This window comes from Lepidochelys olivacea (assembly GCF_965140295.1).
Source record: "Lepidochelys olivacea isolate rLepOli2 genome assembly, chromosome: 9".
NCBI lineage: Eukaryota > Metazoa > Chordata > Testudines > Cheloniidae > Lepidochelys > Lepidochelys olivacea.
In genome coordinates this window covers 53,738,909-53,760,187 of record NC_140419.1, presented here as the reverse complement: position 1 = coordinate 53,760,187, position 21,279 = coordinate 53,738,909, and the positions used below count along the sequence as shown (strand labels likewise).

Below are 21,279 nucleotides of genomic sequence, written 5' to 3'. Positions count from 1 at the left end.
TTGCAGGGGGGAGCCGAAACATGACTTCAATCTCCCATGATGCAGCTTCCTCCCTTCCTACCCTGATATCAATGGCAAACCCATGTTTTTTCATGCCTTTTTCAAAATCCAGGCTTAGCCACACGTAGCCCGAGAAGCATGAACCCTGCTCAGCTGTGCACTGTTGTTGTGAGCATTACAAACACCGCACATCTTATCCTGCAGTATTTCCAGAGCTGAGATAGGAGCTGTCATAAATATAAAGGGAAGGGTAACCACCTTTCTGTATACAGAACTATAAAATCCCTCCTGGCCAGAGGCAAAACCCTTTCACTTGTAAAGGGTTAAGAAGCTAAGGTAACCTCGCTGGCACCTGACCAAAATGACCAATGAGGAGACAAGATACTTTCAAAGCTGGAGGGGAGGGGGGGGACAAAGGGTCTATCTGTATGTGTGATGCTTTTGCCGGGACCAGGTCAGGAATGCTCTTCAGAATTTCTGTTAAGTTAGTAAGTAATCTAGCTAGAAATGTGTTAGATTTTCTTTTGTTTAAATGGCTGGTAAATAAGATGTGCTGAATGGAATGTATATTCCTGTTTTTGTGTCTTTTTGTAACTTAAGGTTTTGCCTAGAGGGATTCTCTATGTTTTGAATCTGATTACCCTGTAAGGTATTTACCATCCTGATTTTACAGAGATGATTCTTTTACTTTTTCTTTAATTCAAATTCTTCTTTTAAGAACCTGATTGCTTTTTCATTGTTCTCAAGATCCAAGGGTTTGGGTCTTGTGTTCACATATGCAAATTGGTGAGGATTTTTATCAAGCCTTCTGCAGAAAAGGGGGTGTAGGGCTTGGGGGGATATTTTCGGGGGAAGACGTCTCCGAGTGGGCTCTTTCCCTGTTCTTCGTTTAACACGCTTGGTGGTGGCAGCATAGGGTTCAAGGACAAGGCAAAGTTTGTACCTTGAGGAAGTTTTTAACCTAAGCTGGTAAGAATAAGCTTAGGGGGTCTTTCATGCAGGTCCCCACATCTGCACCCTAGAGTTCAGAGTGGGGAAGGAAGCTTGACAGGAGCTGCCACATGGAACATTGTGATGTCTTTCAAGCAGCCCTGCTGTAAGCCATAGAATGAAACAATTCCCGGTTGCTGCTGGCAGTCATGCAGCAATTGAACATGGTGGAGCACCATTTCTGGTCCTGGGAAACAAGCACTGACTCATAGAATCATAGAATATCAGGGTTGGAAGGGACCTCAGGAGGTCATCTAGTTCAACCCCCTGCTCAAAGCAGGACCAATCCCCAACTAAATCATCCCAGCCAGGGCTTTGTCAAGCCTGACCTTAAAAACTTCTAAGGAAGGAGTTTCCACCACCTCCCTAGGTAACACATTCCAGTGTTTCACCACCCTCCTAGTGAAAAAGTTTTTCCTAATATCCAAACTAAACTTCCCCCACTGCAACTTGAAACCATCCGCTACCACTGAAAACAGTCTAGATCCATCCTCTTTGGAACCCCCTTTCAGGTAGTTGAAAGCAGCTATCAAATCCCCCCTCATTCTTCTCTTCTGCAGACTGGTGGGATCACATTATTATGCAGCTATGGAATGATGAGCAATGGCTGCAGAACTTTTGAAGGCGGAAGGCCACTTTCCAGGAATGTTGTGAGGAGCTTTCCCCAACCCTGAAGCACAGCAATACTAAAATGAGACCTGCTCTGACAGTGGAGAGGCAAGTAGCGATTGCTCTGTGGAAGCTTGCAATGCCAAACGGCTACTGGTCAGTGGGGAATCAATTTGGAGTTGGTAGATCCACTATGGGAATTATTGTGATCCACGTTTGCAGGGCCATTAATAGACTTCTCCTAAGAAGGGTAGTGACTCTGGGCAACATGCAGGACATAGTGGCTGGTTTTGCCACAGTGGGGTTCCCTAACTCCGGTGGGGCTAGAGATGAAACACATATCCCTATCTTGGCATGAGGCCACCTTGCCAAAGAGTACATACATTGAAAAGCTACTTCTCAATGGTGTTGCAAGTGCTGGTGGATCACAGGGGGCATTTCATCGACTTCAACTGGGATGGTCAGGAAAGATGCATGACACATGCATCTTTAGGAACATAGGTCTGTTCAGAAAGCTGCAAGCAGGGACTTTTTTTCCAGACCACAGAATAACCACTGATGATTTTGAAATTCCAGTAGTGATCCTGGAGACCCAGCCTACCCCTTGCTCCCATGGCTTATGAAGCTGTACACCAGCCACCTGGACAGCAGTAAGGAGTGGTTCAACAACAGGCTGAGCAACTGCAGAACAGTGGTGGAATGTGCCTTTAATAATAAGAAGAGCCCAGTGAGGAGCTCTGTGTCTTCAGGAGGCTTTGAAAACACATTTCAGTAATGAGCCACAGTAATGTGTGCCGCTTATCTGTGTTGTGCCTTCCCATACCATCGACGCCATTGCATTAATTTCCCTGTGCCTCCCCTCCTCCCACAAGGACCCCATTTTTGGAATAAATAAAGAGTATTTCATTCTCCAAATGTTGACTTTTATGGCACAAATATAAAGGAACAGAAAAATAATTTAATCTTGGGCAAGCGGTGGGATAAAATTCGGAGGGAAGAAACCAAGTCAGCTTGCCTGTGAAAGCACAGAAGTCTTGACCCTGAAAGGTCTTTGAATGGCCACTTTTTGTTCTTAGTACCCTTCCCTGGTGTTAAGTAGAAGGGATATTGCACCTTCCCTCTCCCTGTCCCCCAGCTCCTGGAAAGTTTTGGGGGAGGGAGATTGGGAATAGGGCAAAGTTTGCAGGCTGTTCTACAGGGGCTGCAGAGGGATTCTAGCCTTGAAACTCAAGCAGATGCCTCAACATGTCCTTCATAATCCGCAGCATCTCATCCTGTGGGGCACACTTTTTATGCTCCTGGGATGTTCTCCTGCTCTCCACGTCCAGTTTTTCAGACAATGAAATCCTCCAGGCTCTGAGCTCCGTGTCAGCTGTCCCAGAGGCGTTATTATCTCGCTGAACATGTCATTACACATTCTCTTTTTCTGTCTTCTAATCTGCGAAAGCCTCTCTGCCAGTGTGGAGGATGTGCTGAAAGCCAAGCTTTCCACTGTAAGGCAAGCAAAGCACAAGGCAACCATTGTCAGTGCATACCCGGGGTCTGGTACAAGGTTGCTATTTAAAAATCCCTCCTTTTATTACACTCAAGTGCAAGCCAGAACATACTCAGAATCTCTAGCTAGTCAATGGACCAGTTTGCTGTTCCAGCCATGGTGAGTATGGCCCAGCAGGATGAATGATGGGCCTTGTGCTGCACCTTTGTGGGAAACTTGCATCAGGAGCACAGGTGGACAATGCCCCTTCCCCTTTGCAACATAGACATTGCTTTGAGACCAGAGACCAGCCTTAAGCCTCCCAAATTGCTACCTGTCTGACGCGATACCGGGGAGGGGGATGGCCATGAGAGAACACAGAAAGCCCACTCCCCCTTCCCTTAACACTGCTGGTAGCGGTTGCCCTGGGTTTGCAGATTCTGAGGTCAACACCGATCCCTGTCCCAAACCACAGGCATGTTAGGGACACCATGGCTGAGGGACGTGGAAATCACCATGGGCAGGGAATCACATGCTTTATTGTTTGCGGTATGAGCACTTGTAAGGAAAACTTCCACTGTCTCCTCTACGTGACCCTATGTGATATCAGTCTCCTGAGGATAACAGAGGCAGCAAGGGAGCAGATGTTGCAAGCACCTGGGTTCAGACCTGGTCCTTATGCTGCTATGCTGTGTTCCACAATGGTACCAGCAGGTTAATACTAGAGTGGTGTGGGAAAGTGTCCTACCGTGGTGGAAGAAATAAGGCAGCCTTTCCCAGAAACCTGCTGCAAAGGATTACAGAGTACTTCCATGAAAGTTTCCTGGGGATCTCCATAGAGGATTCCTGGGCCATCCCTGTGCACATAAACAGTCTTTTCCAGGGGGGCACCTTCTGCATAGCTGGAGTGGCCACTGGGAAGCAAATTCCCACTGCACCTAATTTTTTCTTCAGATTAAACATAAAATATAAAAACATGCAACCCCTACAGTTTGATTGGAATTGCATACTCACCAAAGGTTCCTTCCCTGGCATCACACTTGGCCACCATGCTGTCCTGCGACTGGCTGAACTGCTCCGGCATTAAAAATAGCTCTTGGCTCTCAGGGAGAATGGTCCCTCACTCGCCTGTCTCCCATTCTCCTCCTCCTCATCCAGAATGTCCTCCTTGTTGTTGTCTGAGGTGGCCTAGGACTCAGACTCCCGGGAGGTATCCAAGCTGGGTTTGGGGGGTAGTGATGGGGTCGCTGCCAAGAATCACATGCAGCTTATTGTAGAAGCAGCATGTCTGTAGTGCAGAACCAGAATGACTGTTCGCTTCCCTTGTCTTCTAGTATGCCTCCCTTGTCTTCTGGTATGCCTCCCTTGTCTTCTGGTTCTTTGATTTTCATGCAAAACTACTGTACGTCCCTGCTGTAGCCCTTCTCCCACATGCCCTGCACAATCTTTCCATAGATGTCTACATTTCTTCAGCTGGATCGGAACCATGTCTGCACAAACTCTTCTCCCCATAGACCATTAAGGTCCACCACCTCCTGTGTACTGAAGGCTGGAGTGCCATGATCAGCCCAGCTGGGCTGGCAAACTCTCCGCGCTGATCAACAGGAAGTGGGAATTCAAAAGTTCCCAGGGCTTTAACAGTGGAAGGGCTGTTTCCTGTGTACCTGGCTGCTGTGCAGCGGAGTTGAAAACAATCTCTGGAGCGGTCACAGCGGAGCTTTGTGGAACACCTCCTGGCGGCCAATTCAATTGACTTACACAGTGCTGCATCTACACTGCCTCTCTGTTGACCCATCAATATAGAATTAAGTGCTGTGCCTCTCACAGAGGAGGAGTAATTAAGTCGACATTACAGGCGAGTTAGGTTGGTGGAAGGGACCTGGTAGTGTAGACACATACATTTTTAGGTAGGCATAAGGCAGCTTCCATTGACCCAGGTTTGTAGTGTACACCAGGCTTTAATGCTTATGACTGATGGGAAAGAGAAAAGAAGAAGGGAAAGTGAGTGGAGAGAGGGAAACAGAGGATGGCCTCAAGAAAGAGTGAAAGTATGCAAGGAGAAAAAGAGACAATGGAACAAAAAGAAAGAGGGGAGAGAGACAGGCACATGGGGTGTCTGGAGTCCCTGCTCCCCAAAGGAACAGCCAGAAAACCAGGAAAGCAATGCTGGCCAGAAGCTGACCTTTTTTTGCCCAGGAGAATCATAGAATCATAGGGTTAGGAGGGACCACCAAGGTCATCTAGTCTAAATCCCTGCCGAGATGCAGGATTTGTTGTATCTAAACCATCCAAGAGAGATGATTTGCATGCTATGCCTCTGTTAATGCAACCTAAAGTGCCATTTGCTTTTTTTTTTTTTTTTTTTTTTGCAACAGCATCACATTGCTGACTTACGTTGAAGTTGTGATCCACCACAACTCCCAGATCCTTCTCAGCAGTGCTCAGTTCCCCCATTCTGTATTTGTGCATTTGTTTTTTCTTCCCTAAGTGTAGCATTTTACATCTGTCTTTGCTGAATTTCATTTTGTTGTCTATAGCCCAGTTCTCCAGTTTATCAAGATTCCTCTGATTTTAGCTGCATCCTCCAAATTATTGGCAACCCCTCTAGCTTTGTGTCATCTGCAAACTTGATCAGTATGCTCTGTATACCTACATCCAGGCCATTAATTAATATTTTAAACAACACCGGACCCAGAACAGATCCCTGTGGAACCCCACTTGAGATCTCCCTCCAATCTGATATCATTCCGCTAACAGTTACTCTTGCTTTGTGGTTGTTGAATGTGTTTGTGTGAGGGCCCAGAGAAGGCCAGATAATGATCTAACTAGACTGGGCTTCACTCCTTTCTGGGAATCACTAGCCTGTTTTAAATATCCCCTTTGGGGTAAATTGTGCATTATTACTGTTTTTTAAAGGACAATGTTATTGCTCATGTGTAGGGCCCTACCAAATTCACAGCCGTGAAAAATGAATCACGGACCATGAAATCAGAGCTCCCCTGGGAAATCTAGCTATTGGAGGAGAGGAGGAGGGATGGGGATGGAGGTGGGGGTGGGGCAGAGCGCCTCAGCTGGGCGGCTCCTACTATGCATTGGGCTCTAGCTGCTAGTGTCAGCTGGGCTGGGGAGGGATGGGACTTCCTCTTTTCCTGTATGACTGTTCTTGGGGGGAGATCAGACCCACTTCCAGGTACCTCCCCTGGGTGCAGGAAGCTTCAGCTGGCTCTGAAGCCAGGGCAGCCAGGAGAGGTACCTGGAGATGGGTCTGACCTCCACCCCACACCCTCCCGGCCAAGAGCAGCTGTGCAGGGGAAGAGGAAGTCCTCCTGTCCCTCCCAGCCTGGCTAGGACCAGCAGCTAGGAGTCCCTGGCTGGGGTGCTTCCAGCAGCACAGGGAGATCAGACCCAACTCCGGGAACCTCCCTTGGCTGCAGGAAGCTCCACGGCTGCTGCCTTCAGAGCCCAGCTCTGCAGGCAGCACTGAAGTGAGAGTGGCAATCCCACCACTTCCCTACAACAGCTTTGTGACCCCTCATGACCCTGCTTTGGGTTGGGATCTCCACCATTACCACACTGTGAAATTTCAGGTGTAAACATCTGAAAATGTGAAACTGACTAATTTTAAAACCATATGACTGTGAAATTGACAAAAATGACCATGACTTTGGTAGGGACCTATTCATGTGCTAAAGCTCAGCAGGTTTCCTTAAAACACCAAAGTGGATCATCTGAATTCCAGACTTGGCTTCTTGTTGTCTGGGTTGTCATGGATTGGGGCAGGCTTTGCCAGAAGAAAGGGTTCCACTCAGCTTCCAGCAAGTTAACACCTGTTACTGTTGGATGATTTAGGGTTCTTCCTATCCTCGGCTGGTGTAAACCATCCTCGCTCTATTGACATCAACGGGGCTATGCTGATTCACACCAGGTGAAAATCTGGCCCTAGATAGCTTTCAACATGCACACAAAAATATACTTCATAACAATCCCCTCATAACAATCCCCTTAAAGGATTTGAATATACGACTAACACAGTGGTTCTCAAACTATTGTACTGGTGACCCCTTTCACCTAACAAGCCTCTGAGTGCGATCCCCTTTATAAATTAAAAACACTTGTTTATATATTTAACACCATTATAAACACTGGAGGCAAAGCGGGGTTTGGGGTGGAGGCTGACAGCTCATGACCCCCATGTAATAACCTCGTGACCCCCTGAGGGGTCCTGACCCCCAGTTTGAGAACCCCTGGACTAACACAACTAAATCCCCACATGATGCTTTGGAAATGTCCCTTTTGGGAGCTGGCATAAACTATCAACCTTCCTCCCCCGCCCCCCACAATAGAGTGATAAAGTCACACTGCATCACCACCTCCTTTCCCATTTGTTCCTGGTAGAGATAGATTCTGGCTCTGGCATCTGAAGCTCTGTAATGTGAGGTGATGTTTGGATCTAGGTGTTCAGTTTGAAGCCATTTCCCTAGCACAGCTGTAGAGATCTCAAAACAATTCTACAGAGCGTACAATTCATAGCCAAAATGGGTGAGTTGCATAAAGTTATATTTACATGGGTTTTGTCAGTTGGAACAAACTTAACATTATTAAATTAGTTAATTATGTCTAAATATCCTTTTTTATATATTTGTGTGGCCTGACTCGTTTGTCTCTTGTGATTGTTGAAATTTCTTTAATAGTAAATGAGAAAACTTTATAATCCCAGAAAGACAGGCGGGGAACTCACATAAAAATATTATAAAGTGCTGAAACAAAGACAACTCTGTTGTTTGAAAATCGATGGTCTCTGAACAGGATGACAGAGACTGTTATTTCACCCCCCTAAAAGTTATTGCTGTAATGGAACGTCTCACATGTTATCTGCCTTGCTCTGAAGATGAAGGGTCTAAGCACAGGGCAATATCTTTTATGGATGAGAAGTCCTGGGGAAATTGGTGTGTCCCAGCTGTGAGTGTTAGGACATGGTTCAGGGCTTTGCCAGAACATTTCAGGGGGACTGACATTATAATCACTTAAAGCTGGTTATTTCGCCCATTCAAATTGGAACTTCGGTAGCTGTTTCACCACATTTTAGGTCTGAGCCAAAGCCCAAAGTCAACGGAAAGAGTCCCACTCACTTCAACGGACTTTGGATGTGGACTTTTATCTAGAATGGTTTGGAGCACAGGAAATGCACTTTCCAGGAGAATGACCACCCTGCATTGCTAGGGTGCACATTGTAAACCCATATGGATGTGGATGATGGGTATAATTTGTGACACTAAAAGCTTAGGGTGGGATTTGGGGGTTGGACTAGATGACCTTCTGGGGTCCCTTCCAACCCTGATATTCTATGATTTTCAAAGATGATGAGCATTAGCCTAATTCCGCTGCCCTTGAAGTCAGTGGTAAAACTCTCATTGACTTAACAGGAGCAGAATCAGGCCAGTGCTGAGTGCTTTTGAATATCTGTAAGGCTAGAATTTTCAAAGAGGGACTAGGAGAGTTGGGCAACAGGAGATGGGCAACTAACTTTCTTAGACTTCTTTGAAAATCCCACCCTAAATCCATAATTTGTCAGTTGAGCACCCTACGTAGATACAGCAAGTACCATTCCAAGTAAGCGGAGCGCCAGCATTTGTCCCAGAAAGTGCTGAGAATACGAATGTGAATGAAATATATTAGACTTTCACAGGAACCAGATAAGCTGTATTTGTTTATTTCACAAAATACACCCAATTACGCATTCTGGGGTGTATGTGTATTTGACCATTGGTTACACAGCAAGAGAAAAAAATAATTCCTCAGAATTGAGCAATCGCTAACTTTCACTCCCCACACAAGAACCTGGGAAAAGAAATGGGCATCATGCCCTAAAGGACAAACATGGACTTAGTCAGACCAGTGCAGGAAGTAAATTCCAGAGATTAAGATTTTCCAATAAGAACATTTAGAACCCAGACAATTACATCTAGGGCTGTTAGCTGGTGTACCCTAGTGACCTCAGAACCAGAGAACTTTCCAGTGAAATGCAATAATCTAACCTAGAAGTCACTGAGGCAGAGATCACAGTGGTGACATCCAGATCCGAGAGAAAAAGCTCACAAAAATCTGGCCTGGCATAAGTGAGAAAAAGGGGTTTGAGGGCACCAATGGCACCAGTGATTCCAGGAGGAAACAGGGATCCAAAAGCACTTCTGTGAACTGCTTTGGAACAGAGAGAAGAGACCCCCCTCACTGATGCAGATGGAGCCACACCTCCACTCCACTTATTACTTACCCTCAAGATCCTTACCCAACCCATTCTGGGACAGATTTTCAGAAGGGCTCAACACACAACATGCTGAACTCTCTTGAAAAATCTGAACATACGGAACCTATGCCTGTCCGGATTAAACATCCAAATCTTGCCCAGCAATTGGGTTAGACTGAAAATCCGTGTCATCCACAACCCATAAGAACAGGACAGAGCTGCATGACATCACAACATAGAAGTGATACTATTACCCAAGTCATTTCAGTACCTTCCTCAGCAGCTCCACATATACATTGAACAGGAGGGTTTTATAGGACCTTGTGTAAGCTAAATATCCCATACAAGACATCTAGCAATCACTCCAAACCAATCTCTAGGTGGAGAGCGGGAGACAGATGGCCAGACTGCGAGAGATACGGCATATTTATGTGAGCGGCAGCCTAATCACCCATATGTGAAGGAAGCTGGCAACCTGCCTTCCCACAGGGAAGTGATAACAATCTTAATGGGCCAAATTAAATTTATAGAGAATGAATGAATGCACTAGAAGGAAAAAGGAAATAAAATGTTTAGGATGAAAGAAGGAAAGAGAAGTATTTACCTGGGTATCTGACCAGTGCTATCTAACTAGCTACTGTCTAAGGCACTTCTACACCACCTCTCACCATGCCTAGCTAACTGTTGGCCTCTGTATACCACTGTGCACTGATTTCGTGCCAGGACCTGCATTGCAATGTTACTTGAGTTTCTCCAATTGGAGCTTCCCATTTCAGGAGCCGTACGTGTAATAAGGAACAGCCTTGATGGAATTCTTGGAGAGAACGTGCTGTGCACGTGCAGCAGCCATCTTGTTAATTAAACACCTCTGAGGTTTTACATTTTTCCTTTCCAGACTTGACTCTGCCCCATGCCAAAGACCAACCACCTGCCAAATTTTAGGTTTAAATCACAGCTGTTCCTGAGTCATGAGTAGCTGAGTTATAACTTGAAAACAGCCAAATTGAGGCCAGCCCAGCAATATAGTGCTACCGCTACCCAAAACCATGCAGGGAATGCAAGTTCAAAGTCAGTCCTTTGCTTCAGGGCCAGCAGGGGCTGGGAGCACTGGGGAGCGTACTCCATTCTTGGGGCTGTTGATGGCTGTCTCTCCTCTTAGCAATGGCCAGAAGGAGCTGAGAGTGTTTGGTGAACAGAGGCACTGATTCACATTAACACTCCTGCAGGAGTGGAAGGGGACCGTTTACATGTTCCCTGTTCAGGGGCTGCAGGGTCTAGTGCATCACTGGTGCAGAGCTCAAGACTGCCCGTAGTCCTGATTCAGCGGGGTGCTTCAATATATGCCTAACTTTAAGTGCCTTGCTGAGTCAGGGTCTTAAGTTGTGCCCCTGTTTCAATGTCCCCGTTGCAGGAGCATGGAATTGCCGGGGCTCAGGTTTGCCCCAGAGATGCCCCCCGCTCCCCTCACTCACACTTGGAGCCCTCCTTCCTCTAACCTGCCCCCACTCTGGCACCGCTGAACCTTCCGCCCTCCCCAGAACTCTGCATGCATCTGCAGCTGCTGCAGAGATGGCACAGAGCAAGCAGAACTGACTCTGTGCCTGGGCAGAGGGGCCTATGCATCTGTGGCATTCTCCAGGGGATTCATACCTGTCCTACAGCCCCTTTTGCACCAGTCTAGCTGGATCTATGGGCCCTCTTGGGCACCAGGAGTGCAGGGGAAAGAACAAAAAACCTACAATTCAGGGGCTACACCACAGTTGTAAGCCAGATCCCAGCCCAGAGTGAATAATGAAATCTGAGTTAGGAATGCCTGAAAACAGGGATTTCTCATGGAAAATGCTGACAGATCCCTAATTATGGTGGCACTACTCCAGCGCTGCTATAATAAAACCTACCAGCATTTGGTAATGCTCTATTTTAGTCCCAGGTGATGCGAAGGATTCAGTAATGTTTTAACAAATACCCATGAAACAAATTGGGGGTTGCACCTTCATGTAACAAGACATTACATATTGCTCCCAGCAGCACTTCTGAGGTCTTGGCATGACGTTCATTTCAGTTAAAACCATGGGAGTAGCCTGCCTCCACTGCAGATAGGCACCAAGATGTAGGTCAGGTTCTCTTCCCAGCAGTGATTAAAGCGGGAGAACCATGTTCTAGCTTTAGCTGTTTCTCTCTCCCCCTTACGTCTCCGCTAAGACTATCCCCTTAGGAGGATTAGAGTGTTCCAGGTCACAGTGGCCTCTAATGAAGAGTCCCACTAGCTGCCATCCTCTAAAGTTGTGTGCAAACTATACTTCTTTCCCTGAAATGGCCCCACCCCTCTGTAGCAAATGGTGGGAGCACCAGTGTAGACAGGGCTAAGGCCACCCCTGAAATTTGAAACTGTCATGCTTGTCAGAGTGTGACATGACGGGCAAAACACCAGCGCCCAACTGAGCCCACCTGAGCCCTGACTACAATGGCATTCCCACCATTGCTGTCACAGCTGGGTGTGGCAGCCACGGGGAATTTTAGGGACACGAATGTAGTGCAGATGAGGTCCAAATGTCCTGCTGCTGGCTGCTTCCCCTGCTGGCTCCCAGCTTTCCCACTGTGACCCTGAAATCCTGCAGCACCCCTGCTGGTGGGAGGGAGTACTGTAAGTGGTGCGGCAGAGACAGAGGTGGAGCACCAGGGCAGATGGCCCAGTTCCGGTAGGAAGCATCTGCCCTTTAAAAGTGAGAGGAGAGGTGAGGGTGAGAGGAGAGGGAAGAAAGGGTTGTCTGGAGCAGTACTCTACTCCCCAGACAACAATTCTAGTCCCACAGTCCCTTAGACTCCTGCTCCTCCCAAATCTCTGTTTACCCCGACGGTGGGAGTCTCTGGCAGGCAGACCCAGCAATCAGCTCATCTGGCACTTGTAGGCTTTGCTAAGGAAACACAGAGATAGGGCCCAGAGCTCCTTCAAAAAGAGAAATGCCTCCAACCTCACGTCTCCCAGCCGAGCCCATTCACATGCATCTCAGGCAATTACCTCATGCAGGCTGGAGATGAAGCCGGAAGAGAGACTGGAGAGCCCAAAGCGCTTCTCAATGGTGGTCAGGCTGCTCTTGAAGTTAGCACTGTAAAGAAGCTGGAATAACTGGAGAAGGCCATGGCAAATCACAAACACCTGTGAGCAAAACAACATGACATTACAGTTAGTAACTGAGCGACGCCCCTACGGAGCCAAGAGCCACACCCCATGCTGGCGTGTAACCAAGTCAACAGTCATGGCCACATCCGCTTTACAACCATCACACACAGCATGCGTAAACCTAACAATCAGCTGGGTCCAGGAGTCACCCTCACAACCTCATCAGTCAGAGGCCTTCATTTAGGAGTGATTTCATTATTAGTTTGTTTGTGCATGGGCACAATTCCCCAGCTATGTTATCTGCTCTCAAGGCCCCGTCTCTGCTACAGCCGACTGAGGAGACCAGGATGGAGCTCGGCTTCTGGATCCATTCGTCTTGCTTCTGGCTTGTTGGCACAGTGACATGAGGTCCATTCTCACGCTGGCCTGATTCCCCCAAAGGCAAGCATCCCCCTCTGCAGCACTCCCAGCTCACAGACTCAGAGACGAGCTATGGGCAGAGCTATGGCCAAGAACTATACGGGTTTCAGAGTAGCAGCCGTGTTAGTCTGTATTTGCAAAAAGAAAAGGAGTACTTGTGGCACCTTAGAGACTAACCAATTTATTTGAACATGAGCTTTCGTAAGGTGCCACAAGAACTATACAGACCTCCTGCCTTGTGCAGGCTGAATGCTTTCAATGAGGGATTGTGGGAGGATGGTAAGAGCTGGTAAAGCGTGTCCTGAAACCTAGCTAAATATTCCTGTGCCGCCCAACAACTCCAGGAGAGTCACTCATCAGTTCTTTGCCATCTATAACAAGACAAAACTAAAGCTCCGTGTTATCTTCGTGGGTTTCCCTAGAGTTCTGTGTTCCCTGCTCCCTGCCGGCTAGCAGAATAGACCCTAGGCACACTGACTCCCTAGCTAAAGGGATCTGTCATCCTTCTTCCCTTGCGCCGATGCATCCAGAGCCCTACCCATGTCTCACCACCGCATGTCTGACATCTTTTGCTCCCCAATGGACCTCACAGCTGCAGAGGGGCTTTGAGGGAGTCACTGTGCTGGCTAACACCGAGGTTTCTAGGGTGCAGCTGAGGCCCAAAGCCAGCGAGACACGGCTGAGCAAAACTGGGGACACCATTACGGAGAAAGGAACTGCAGCAGGAGCAGCAGGCATGCCACAGCCAGAGGAGAGCGGTTCAGCACCGGCCTGCTGCAGTGTAACCCTACGTACTGCCTCTCTCCCACACGCTTTTGTTTTCTTTGTAGCTGACTAGCTGAGCAATGAAACCGGAGCTGCTCGGGTAGTGGCGGCATTGTACAATGGGTAGGGCTGGCCTGGGATCCTGGAAGCCTGTCTGCTGTTCCTAGCTGTGCCACTGACATGCTGTGTGCCCTTGGGCAAGTCTTTCCATGCCCATTTAAGCTGTAAAATCTGGGGCCAGGGACTGTGTCTTATTCTGTGGCTGTGCAGTGCTCAGCACAATGGGGCCCTGAGCTCTGCTAGTGGTGCTGAAATACTAATAATAGTGATTATGATTTTTAATAAAAAGTAAATTCAGAGTTAGACTCAGGAACCTATACATTTTGTTTTGACCGGTTTAGGAGCTAGGAATCCCTCAGTCAGCATTTTGCCTAGTAAGTTTCACCCAAGTGTACTCTTCCATGGCAAGGCTGATGGGGGAGCCATTAGTGAAAACGCCATAGCAGGGGCTAGATCAGGCTTGTGGTAAGTATGAGTGGCTCACTCCCTATGTGGAGGCTGCAGGATGGGAAGGCTTACTCCTTCATATGGTGGGTGATATGGTACAAGCTGAAATGGAATCTTCCACTATTGTGAGTGTGAGAAATTCTGCTGTGGGTCCCCTTCCCAGGATATCTGTGTGCTAGAACAAGCTGGACTTTTAACTCTGCCGGGAATTCTGGACTTTAACACTCTATGCAAGCAGTTGCTGGGCAGTCATGGCCTGATAAATGGTTTACTGCCTCGACTGCAGCTGCTTTACAGACCTCCTGTGACTTTTGCAGCTAAACCTGCTTCCTTGCTGCACCACCAGAACCCTGGAGTAGGAAAACGCATGGCAGGGGACTCTGGTTCTTTAGTAGCAGGCTGGCTATAGATGCTTATGAAGATGGAAAGGTCTCCTGAAAGGACTGCATGCATTATTCCTTCTTAATTAATTCATTAACATTTGTGCAGGGCATCGAACATGTAATTATGCAAGAGAAATGCTAAATATTATGACTCAGTAGTACTATGCATGTGTTCACTTTTATGGCTGCTGGGGATTAAGGATTATATACTGTAAAATATTTATAGTGTTTAATAACCTGGAATACATAGTTTTATTGCATTTTATCAGTTGCTGCAAACAACATATCCTTTTTTCCCTGCTGGGAAGTAATTGATTGAGTTTGGGAAGGAGTGTTGTCTAGTGGTTAGAAAAGGGGACAGGAAGTTGAGAATCCTGGGTTGTGTTCTTAACTCTGCACTGATTTATTATTTGTATTACACTGGTGCCCAGAGGCCAGGGTCCCATTGTCCTAGGTGCTGAACAAATGTCTAACAAAGAGACAGTCCCTGCCCTGCAGAGAGAGACTTATTGTGCTGTCCAAGCAAATAACTCAGTGCCAGATTCTCAACTCATGTATATCAGTGTAAAATGGAGTTGAAGATCTGGCCCATTATCATCAAGATGTGCCTCCATTTCAGTCATATATAAAACAGGTGAAACTATCCCCCATCTAAGAGGCTGGGTTATTGTTTGTAAAGAGCTTTAAGAACCACAGATGAAAGGGGTTGTATCCGTGCAAAGTATTATTACGACTTAAAGATCTTTATGGCATGACAAGAGAAGCAGAGAGCTGGGATCCCTAGGGCCACACTACCTATGGGGCCTGGCAGAGGAAACCAAACGTATGGGCTAGCGCAACAAATAGAGAGTTGGAGAGGGAATATGTAGGCTACTTGGGGTGGGGCGGGAATACGATCAAAAGAGCAAGGGTAAAATACAGCAAGGAAGTCATCCGCTTCCGGAGATGGAATAGGACACTCTCAAACCTCTTTGATCTATATTTAGCAAGCTCCGTTTTCCTTTATTTTCTTGGGAATGTGACTTGTCCAAACTGTGCCAATACTATCTAAAAAATTATTAAAGATAGGGAAAAGTCTTTTTATGTAAATTCTCAGGAAATCAAATATTTGCCGGACTCCGGAAGAATGCCCAGCAAAGATAAAGTTGGGAAGCCTGGACCTGCACACTGGGGATGAAAGGTATCACAGTGCTAACAAACTCCTCAAGTCTGTGGCTGGGATAATAATAAGGATTATTCTCTATTGGTATGGTGGTAGCGCCTGAGAGGCCAGACACAGCTGTGAGGGCGGATGGGAAAGACCATAGGATCATAGAACAGAATCATAGAATATCAGGGTTGGAAGGGACCACAAGAGGTCATCTAGTCCAACCCTCTGCTCAAAGCAGGACCAATCCCCAACTAAATCATACATGGAGATCTTATGCAATGTTAATGCAGCAGTGTCCTCTGGAAATGAAAATGAAGCATGTGAAAGGAAACTGGTGATTTTCCCCAAGCTGAGTCCAAACCAAAAACCCTATATCCAATCTTTATGTCTCTGCCATGAGCTGCACCAACACCCCAGATCCAAACAGCATGGAATCTGAAGGTTTCATATCTGGATCAACACCTGAACTTTCCCAAATTTCTTGGGGTGAAATCCTGACCCCACTGAAGTCAAAAGGAGCTTTTTCCATTGACTTCAGTGAGGCCAGGATTTCTCCCTGGGTGTTCAGATTTGGTTTATTATTACAGAGGTAGGTTCAAGCTGTGAACTTGGATCTGAACCAGGATCCAGATCTGGGGTTTTGGTTCAGGCTCCTTCGCAAACTCAAGAGTAAGGTTGCAGGATAAGAGGAGACTCCATGGGGACATAGATATCTGGTAGAGTGGATACACTAGCATGATTGCAGGCAGAGAAATTGGAGCCAGAAGAAAGGGAGAAGTGAGGGAGGGGATGGGCTCAAGAGGACAAGTTGAGGGTCAGAGGCCAACAATAGAAAGGAGAGCTCCGAGTCAAGCCTGGGCCAAAGGTGGTTTCTTGTGGAGAGGAAGAATCTCATTGACAGATCATGTTCAACTAGTTTTTGAAAATCCAGCTGGATCCTGCTTAAGGAGGGCTAATTAGGAAGCATTAGAGGATGGGGGCTGGGAGCACCGAAGGTACAGAGCAGCTGGTGAGAGTCTATGGTGCAAAGGGCTAGGCAAGAGAAGCAAAGCTGTACACAAAGGAGAGGGCGGACCTGAGAGGATGAATTTACATGGAAAGAGTCAGCAGGCTCCCAAGCCCTTCTCCAAAAGTGCTCAGCAGCATGGAAAAAAACAGGAAGGTCCAGAGCTCTGGGGAGAGCCAAAGGTGGGCAGTGGAAGGGCGGACAGAGCTGGGAGATGAAAGCCCAGGCTCGGAGAGAAGAAAGGTTGAAAGCAGAAACCTTGATGGCAGCAGAAGACAGCGAGGATGGGGAAGGAAACCAAGGGCTAGATGCAGCAGAGGAGTCCAAAATGGAGAGACTGGACATCACAATTGACAGGATAGGGGAGAGCAGCAGATACACTTGTTGAAGGAGAGTAAGTGGTGATGAGAGAAGGAATTCTCTGCCCTCGTGCCAATGATCCCCTTCATTAGGAGTCACTGGCTGGATGGCAGAAGGAACCCTCTTGAGGGGTGTTGACAGGAATTGAATCCGTCTGACTCTCGTTGGCCAGACCCCTGACAGGCTAAGGCAGGGTGACAGAGGGGGTGGGGAGAGGCGTGACAGTGGGGCCTGAGGCAGAGAGCGATGCAGGGAGGGACCGTGGGGAAGGAGTGCCAATGGGGCCAAAGGCAGACAGATGGAGGAGTGTAACCACTGCTAAGGCAGGGGAGTGCAAGCACTGGATAACACCTTTTCCCCCACTCCCCACTGAGTAGCAATGCAAAGTATGGGGGAAACTGAGGCACACACAGGATTCACAAATATATTATAGAAAATGCCCAGAGTCACAAGCTGTAGCTCAGCAGGCCATGGTTAGAGCGGGATGGGGGCAGCATGCTCTGGTGGCTAGGGCTGTAGCTCAGCAGGCCAAGGGTCCATTTATGACTCTGCCACTGACCTACTTGGGCACGTCCCTCCCCCTCTGGTTAGACTGGAAGCTCTTTGGGGCTGGGGCTGTCTCTCACAGTGTGTCTGTAGCACACCTAGCATATCTCAGCTGGGGCCTGCCAGTGCTAATGCAATATAAACAACTATCCATTTTACAGCTGAGACCCTAAGGGCACATCTAGATGGTGAAAACCCCCTGCGGCAGTGAGTCTCAGAGCCCAGGTCAATGGAGTCAGGTGCGGGCTGCAGGGCTAAAAATAGCAGTGCAGACGTTCTAGCTCAGCCTGGAGCACAGGCTCTGAAACCCGGCTAGAGGGAGGGTCTCATAGCACAGGCTCCAGCTGAGCCTAAATGTCTACACTGCTAGTTTTAGCCCTGCACTGGGCACCCGCGGCAGCTGACCTGAGCTCTGAGACTCTCTAGCACCAGGAGAATGGGGGGTGTTGACTGTATAGACATGCCCTAAGGCCCTGTCTCTATGCAGCAGCAATTTGATCCTCTCCCTTCCCCACTACTGTAACTGATGTGTAGGATTCTCCTCCCCGCACAGGAGCCTGGGTGACCCCAGCTGAAGGGGCTGGTTTAATAATACTGATTTTTAATACTCTTTGCTGCGGGCTTCTGTATGCAGAGTGAACAACACACTAACAAACTCAGGGAGGTGGAACCATCCCAAGTGAAGGTGGGCACGGAAACCAGGCAAATGCGAAGACCAGCACCTGATATCAATGGCTGTGAGGCCAGGGGATGGGAACTGAAGGGCAGGGGAGTTTTATTACTCTGGAAAAGCTGAAATTGGAATACCACCCACAATATTACAAAACAACCTCTGATCTAGGTTAGTTTCAGGAGCCAGGCTGGATTGTGGAGTTTTCCAGATGTGCTTTGGTCAGTCTCGAGCTGATATAGCTAGGTACCTGATCCAGGAGTTCCCTCACATCCAGCAAACTGGGTGCTTACTGGACTAAGAATGTCCAAATCCCACAGAGGCATTGTGCATAAGTAATGGTGAAAGGCGCTTCTTGGATGACTGGAGTATTCCTGAGCATTGGCCTGAGGAGGACTGAGGAGCTGGACTGAAAGCATCACTCTGAGGAGAGAAGATATCCGGCTTGTGATAATGAAGGGGAAGTTGTTCAAAGGCACAAATGGGAGCTGGGCATCAAACTCCCACTGTAGCTTTGCATGTCCCTTAGCAGGTCTTTGACCTCCTCTTTTTCTCTAACCATTCCCCTAGTGTCTTTCTATGTGCCGGCCTGTCTGCACTTGGCTTCAATCTCTCCCTTCTCCCTCAGAATAATTTGTCTATAATTCTCCTTCTTCTTTAAACATTGCTGGGTTTTCCTCTTTCCTCAAGATGTTCTGCATTTATTATTATTACTATTATTATTATGAAGTGGATCACAGCAGTGATACCCAGCCAAGCTCAGGGATCGCTGGGTTAGGGGCTGTCCTGACACATAGTGGGTGATTGTAAGCGCCTCAGAGCGTGGATTATCTAAATAACCAAGAGTGAATAAATGAAGACTCGGCACACCACTTCTGAAAGGTTGCCGACCCCTGGACTAGCCCAAGGTCAATGGCAGGTCAATGGTAGTGCTAGGCACAGAACCTAGTTGCCTGCAGCATGCACTGAGCACCTCGGTGACAGGTCACTCATCTTTTATAAACCTTTACCAAAAAGGGTTTAAATAAGAACAAATCAACTCATTCTGAGGGAGGTGAGATGTTGACACAAAGTGGGAACAATGGCACGGGGGAAACCGCTCGCATGCAAAAATCCTGTGTGCCACTCTTATCCATAGTTCACTGACCCTCCTCTAGCAGAGGCAGCGGGGAGCCTGCCCATCTCCAGCAGGATTTTCAGAGCTTTGAGTGAATTCCTGACCAAGGTGCAATAGTATAGGCACACTGAGTGAAGTGCAGAAAAGCCAAGGCATGCACCCACATGCACCCACAAACACGCGCACGCACAAATGCCTCCCTCAATCCCCTTTTAATCACCTTGACATTTCCCTTCAGAGTGGCTGAGTGCTCATGACTGCAGGCTGTTTATACAAGACGCTTGACTCCCTTCCAAACCACACGTTACATTAAAAGGGAAGCAAGCGCCTGGGGAGAGGATCTTCACCCACATACACACAACTCCCCCTGCCAACTCCAGACCTGGAGCTTCCAGGGCAACATTTTTGCTAAGGAAAAGCACCCACCTTACTGCATGGCACAGAAGGAATGTTTTCCCCACATTCTTGGATCCTTGGGACTATTCTCTCTCCACCGCCAGGTGTCCAATTCAAAATGGATAGCATTGTTGGGCATTAGGGAAAGGCATCGCACACAGCAGAAATCTACTCCTCCAGACTTACCCCATGGGACTGACTGGCACAAGGGGAACTCTACAAAGAATCCTCATGCTCTGGATACCACACAGCAGCCCGACAACTCACCAGCTCATCTGGGGAGCCGGCACTGGATACAAATACAAGGATACAAATCTATGTCCAGGAATTGTGGCCAGTCACATGGTGGGACTCTTCCTCTGCACCTGGCTAGCCCATCCCCCCTCTACAATGATGACAATTGAGCCAGCTTCCACTCTGCTGCCAGTTGGCTACTGGGCTGCCAGCTTGTGTGTCAGTAGTAAGGGGAGTCACACAGCAAGGAGGATTATTAATGGTGCTCCAAGCATTAACTGGCCCTGGCTTTTAGACATGGAATGTAACGCCTGGTACTGGGGGAACATGCTTCAAGCAGCTCCGCTTTCCTTGCCAGCAGGGTCTGTTGGCTACAAGGATATTTTATGGAGGAAACTGAGGCAGCTGCTGAGGTGGAGACAGAGGAATCTCCGAGCAGCACTATCTTCTCATTCTACATGGCCCACCTGCAGTCTCCTATGTGCCATGCAGAGAGGTACCAGGGAGGCCTAGCTCACTGGGGGTCTACCTAATTAAGACTTGGCCTAATTATGAAACTGGGCTTTAGATTTGGTTTATCGTTTTTACAGAACTGTCACAATGTCTAATCGTTAGTATGTTACATAGAGAAGACAATTTTCGTTATATTAACAGTACATTTAGCCCATGCTATATACTGGGTCAACTCAGCCATATTCTTATCTTGTATATCTTTCTATTACTGCTTATGTAAGATAACGCACCATCAACAATTTTGTTTACCCTTAACAATCACTAACTAAAGACTTTCTGAGAATATATTTTAAACATCCCTGTTATGAAACATGGACTATTTTGTAACAGTTTGGGGGGAACATCCAGGGGGTTAGCGAAACCAGTCAATAAAATGCTTTTGAAGTTGGCTCCAGGGCAAAGCAAAGTTGAGACATTAGATAACCCCCCACGTATGTTTACTGCAGGTGGGTCAGACTTAAGGTCATTGTGCTGTGATAAAATAAGAATTGCTTTTCATGTAGCGAGAAAAGGGTGCTGGCTCCTCAGCCAGCATCAATCAGCATTGCTCCTCCAAAAGGAGCACAGCTACCGTGATTTACCCCAGCTGAAAATCTGGCCCACTGTGCTTATGGTTATTGTGTCAGTGATGCAAGATTTATTCTGACCTTAGTTATTCCCAGCATGGAGGAAACTTGTGTTGTGCCTACCCACACTCACCTGCTTTGTGGACACTGGGCTAAGTGCTGGTTCTCCACCCTGCTACAACAGCCACACATTAGCCCAGTGCCATTC

The 21,279-nt window shown here is 47.6% G+C and overlaps 1 protein-coding gene and 1 long non-coding RNA gene across 3 annotated transcripts in view; one reads left to right on the top strand and one right to left on the bottom strand.

Moving 5' to 3' along the window:
- The window catches only part of SLCO2A1 (solute carrier organic anion transporter family member 2A1), a 118,898-nt gene that overhangs the window by 46,406 nt on the left and 51,213 nt on the right, over positions 1-21,279 (bottom strand). For both annotated transcript variants that reach the window (XM_084639494.1, XM_084639493.1), the window contains one exon: positions 12,337-12,474. In XM_084639494.1, coding sequence (XP_084495620.1) covers positions 12,337-12,474 — 138 coding nt within the window. The remainder of the gene's footprint in view (positions 1-12,336; positions 12,475-21,279) is intronic.
- LOC311526448 lies at positions 453-2,471 on the top strand. Its single transcript, XR_014713012.1, has 3 exons — positions 453-488; positions 1,551-1,707; positions 2,176-2,471. It is a non-coding gene; the product is annotated as an uncharacterized lncRNA (long non-coding RNA).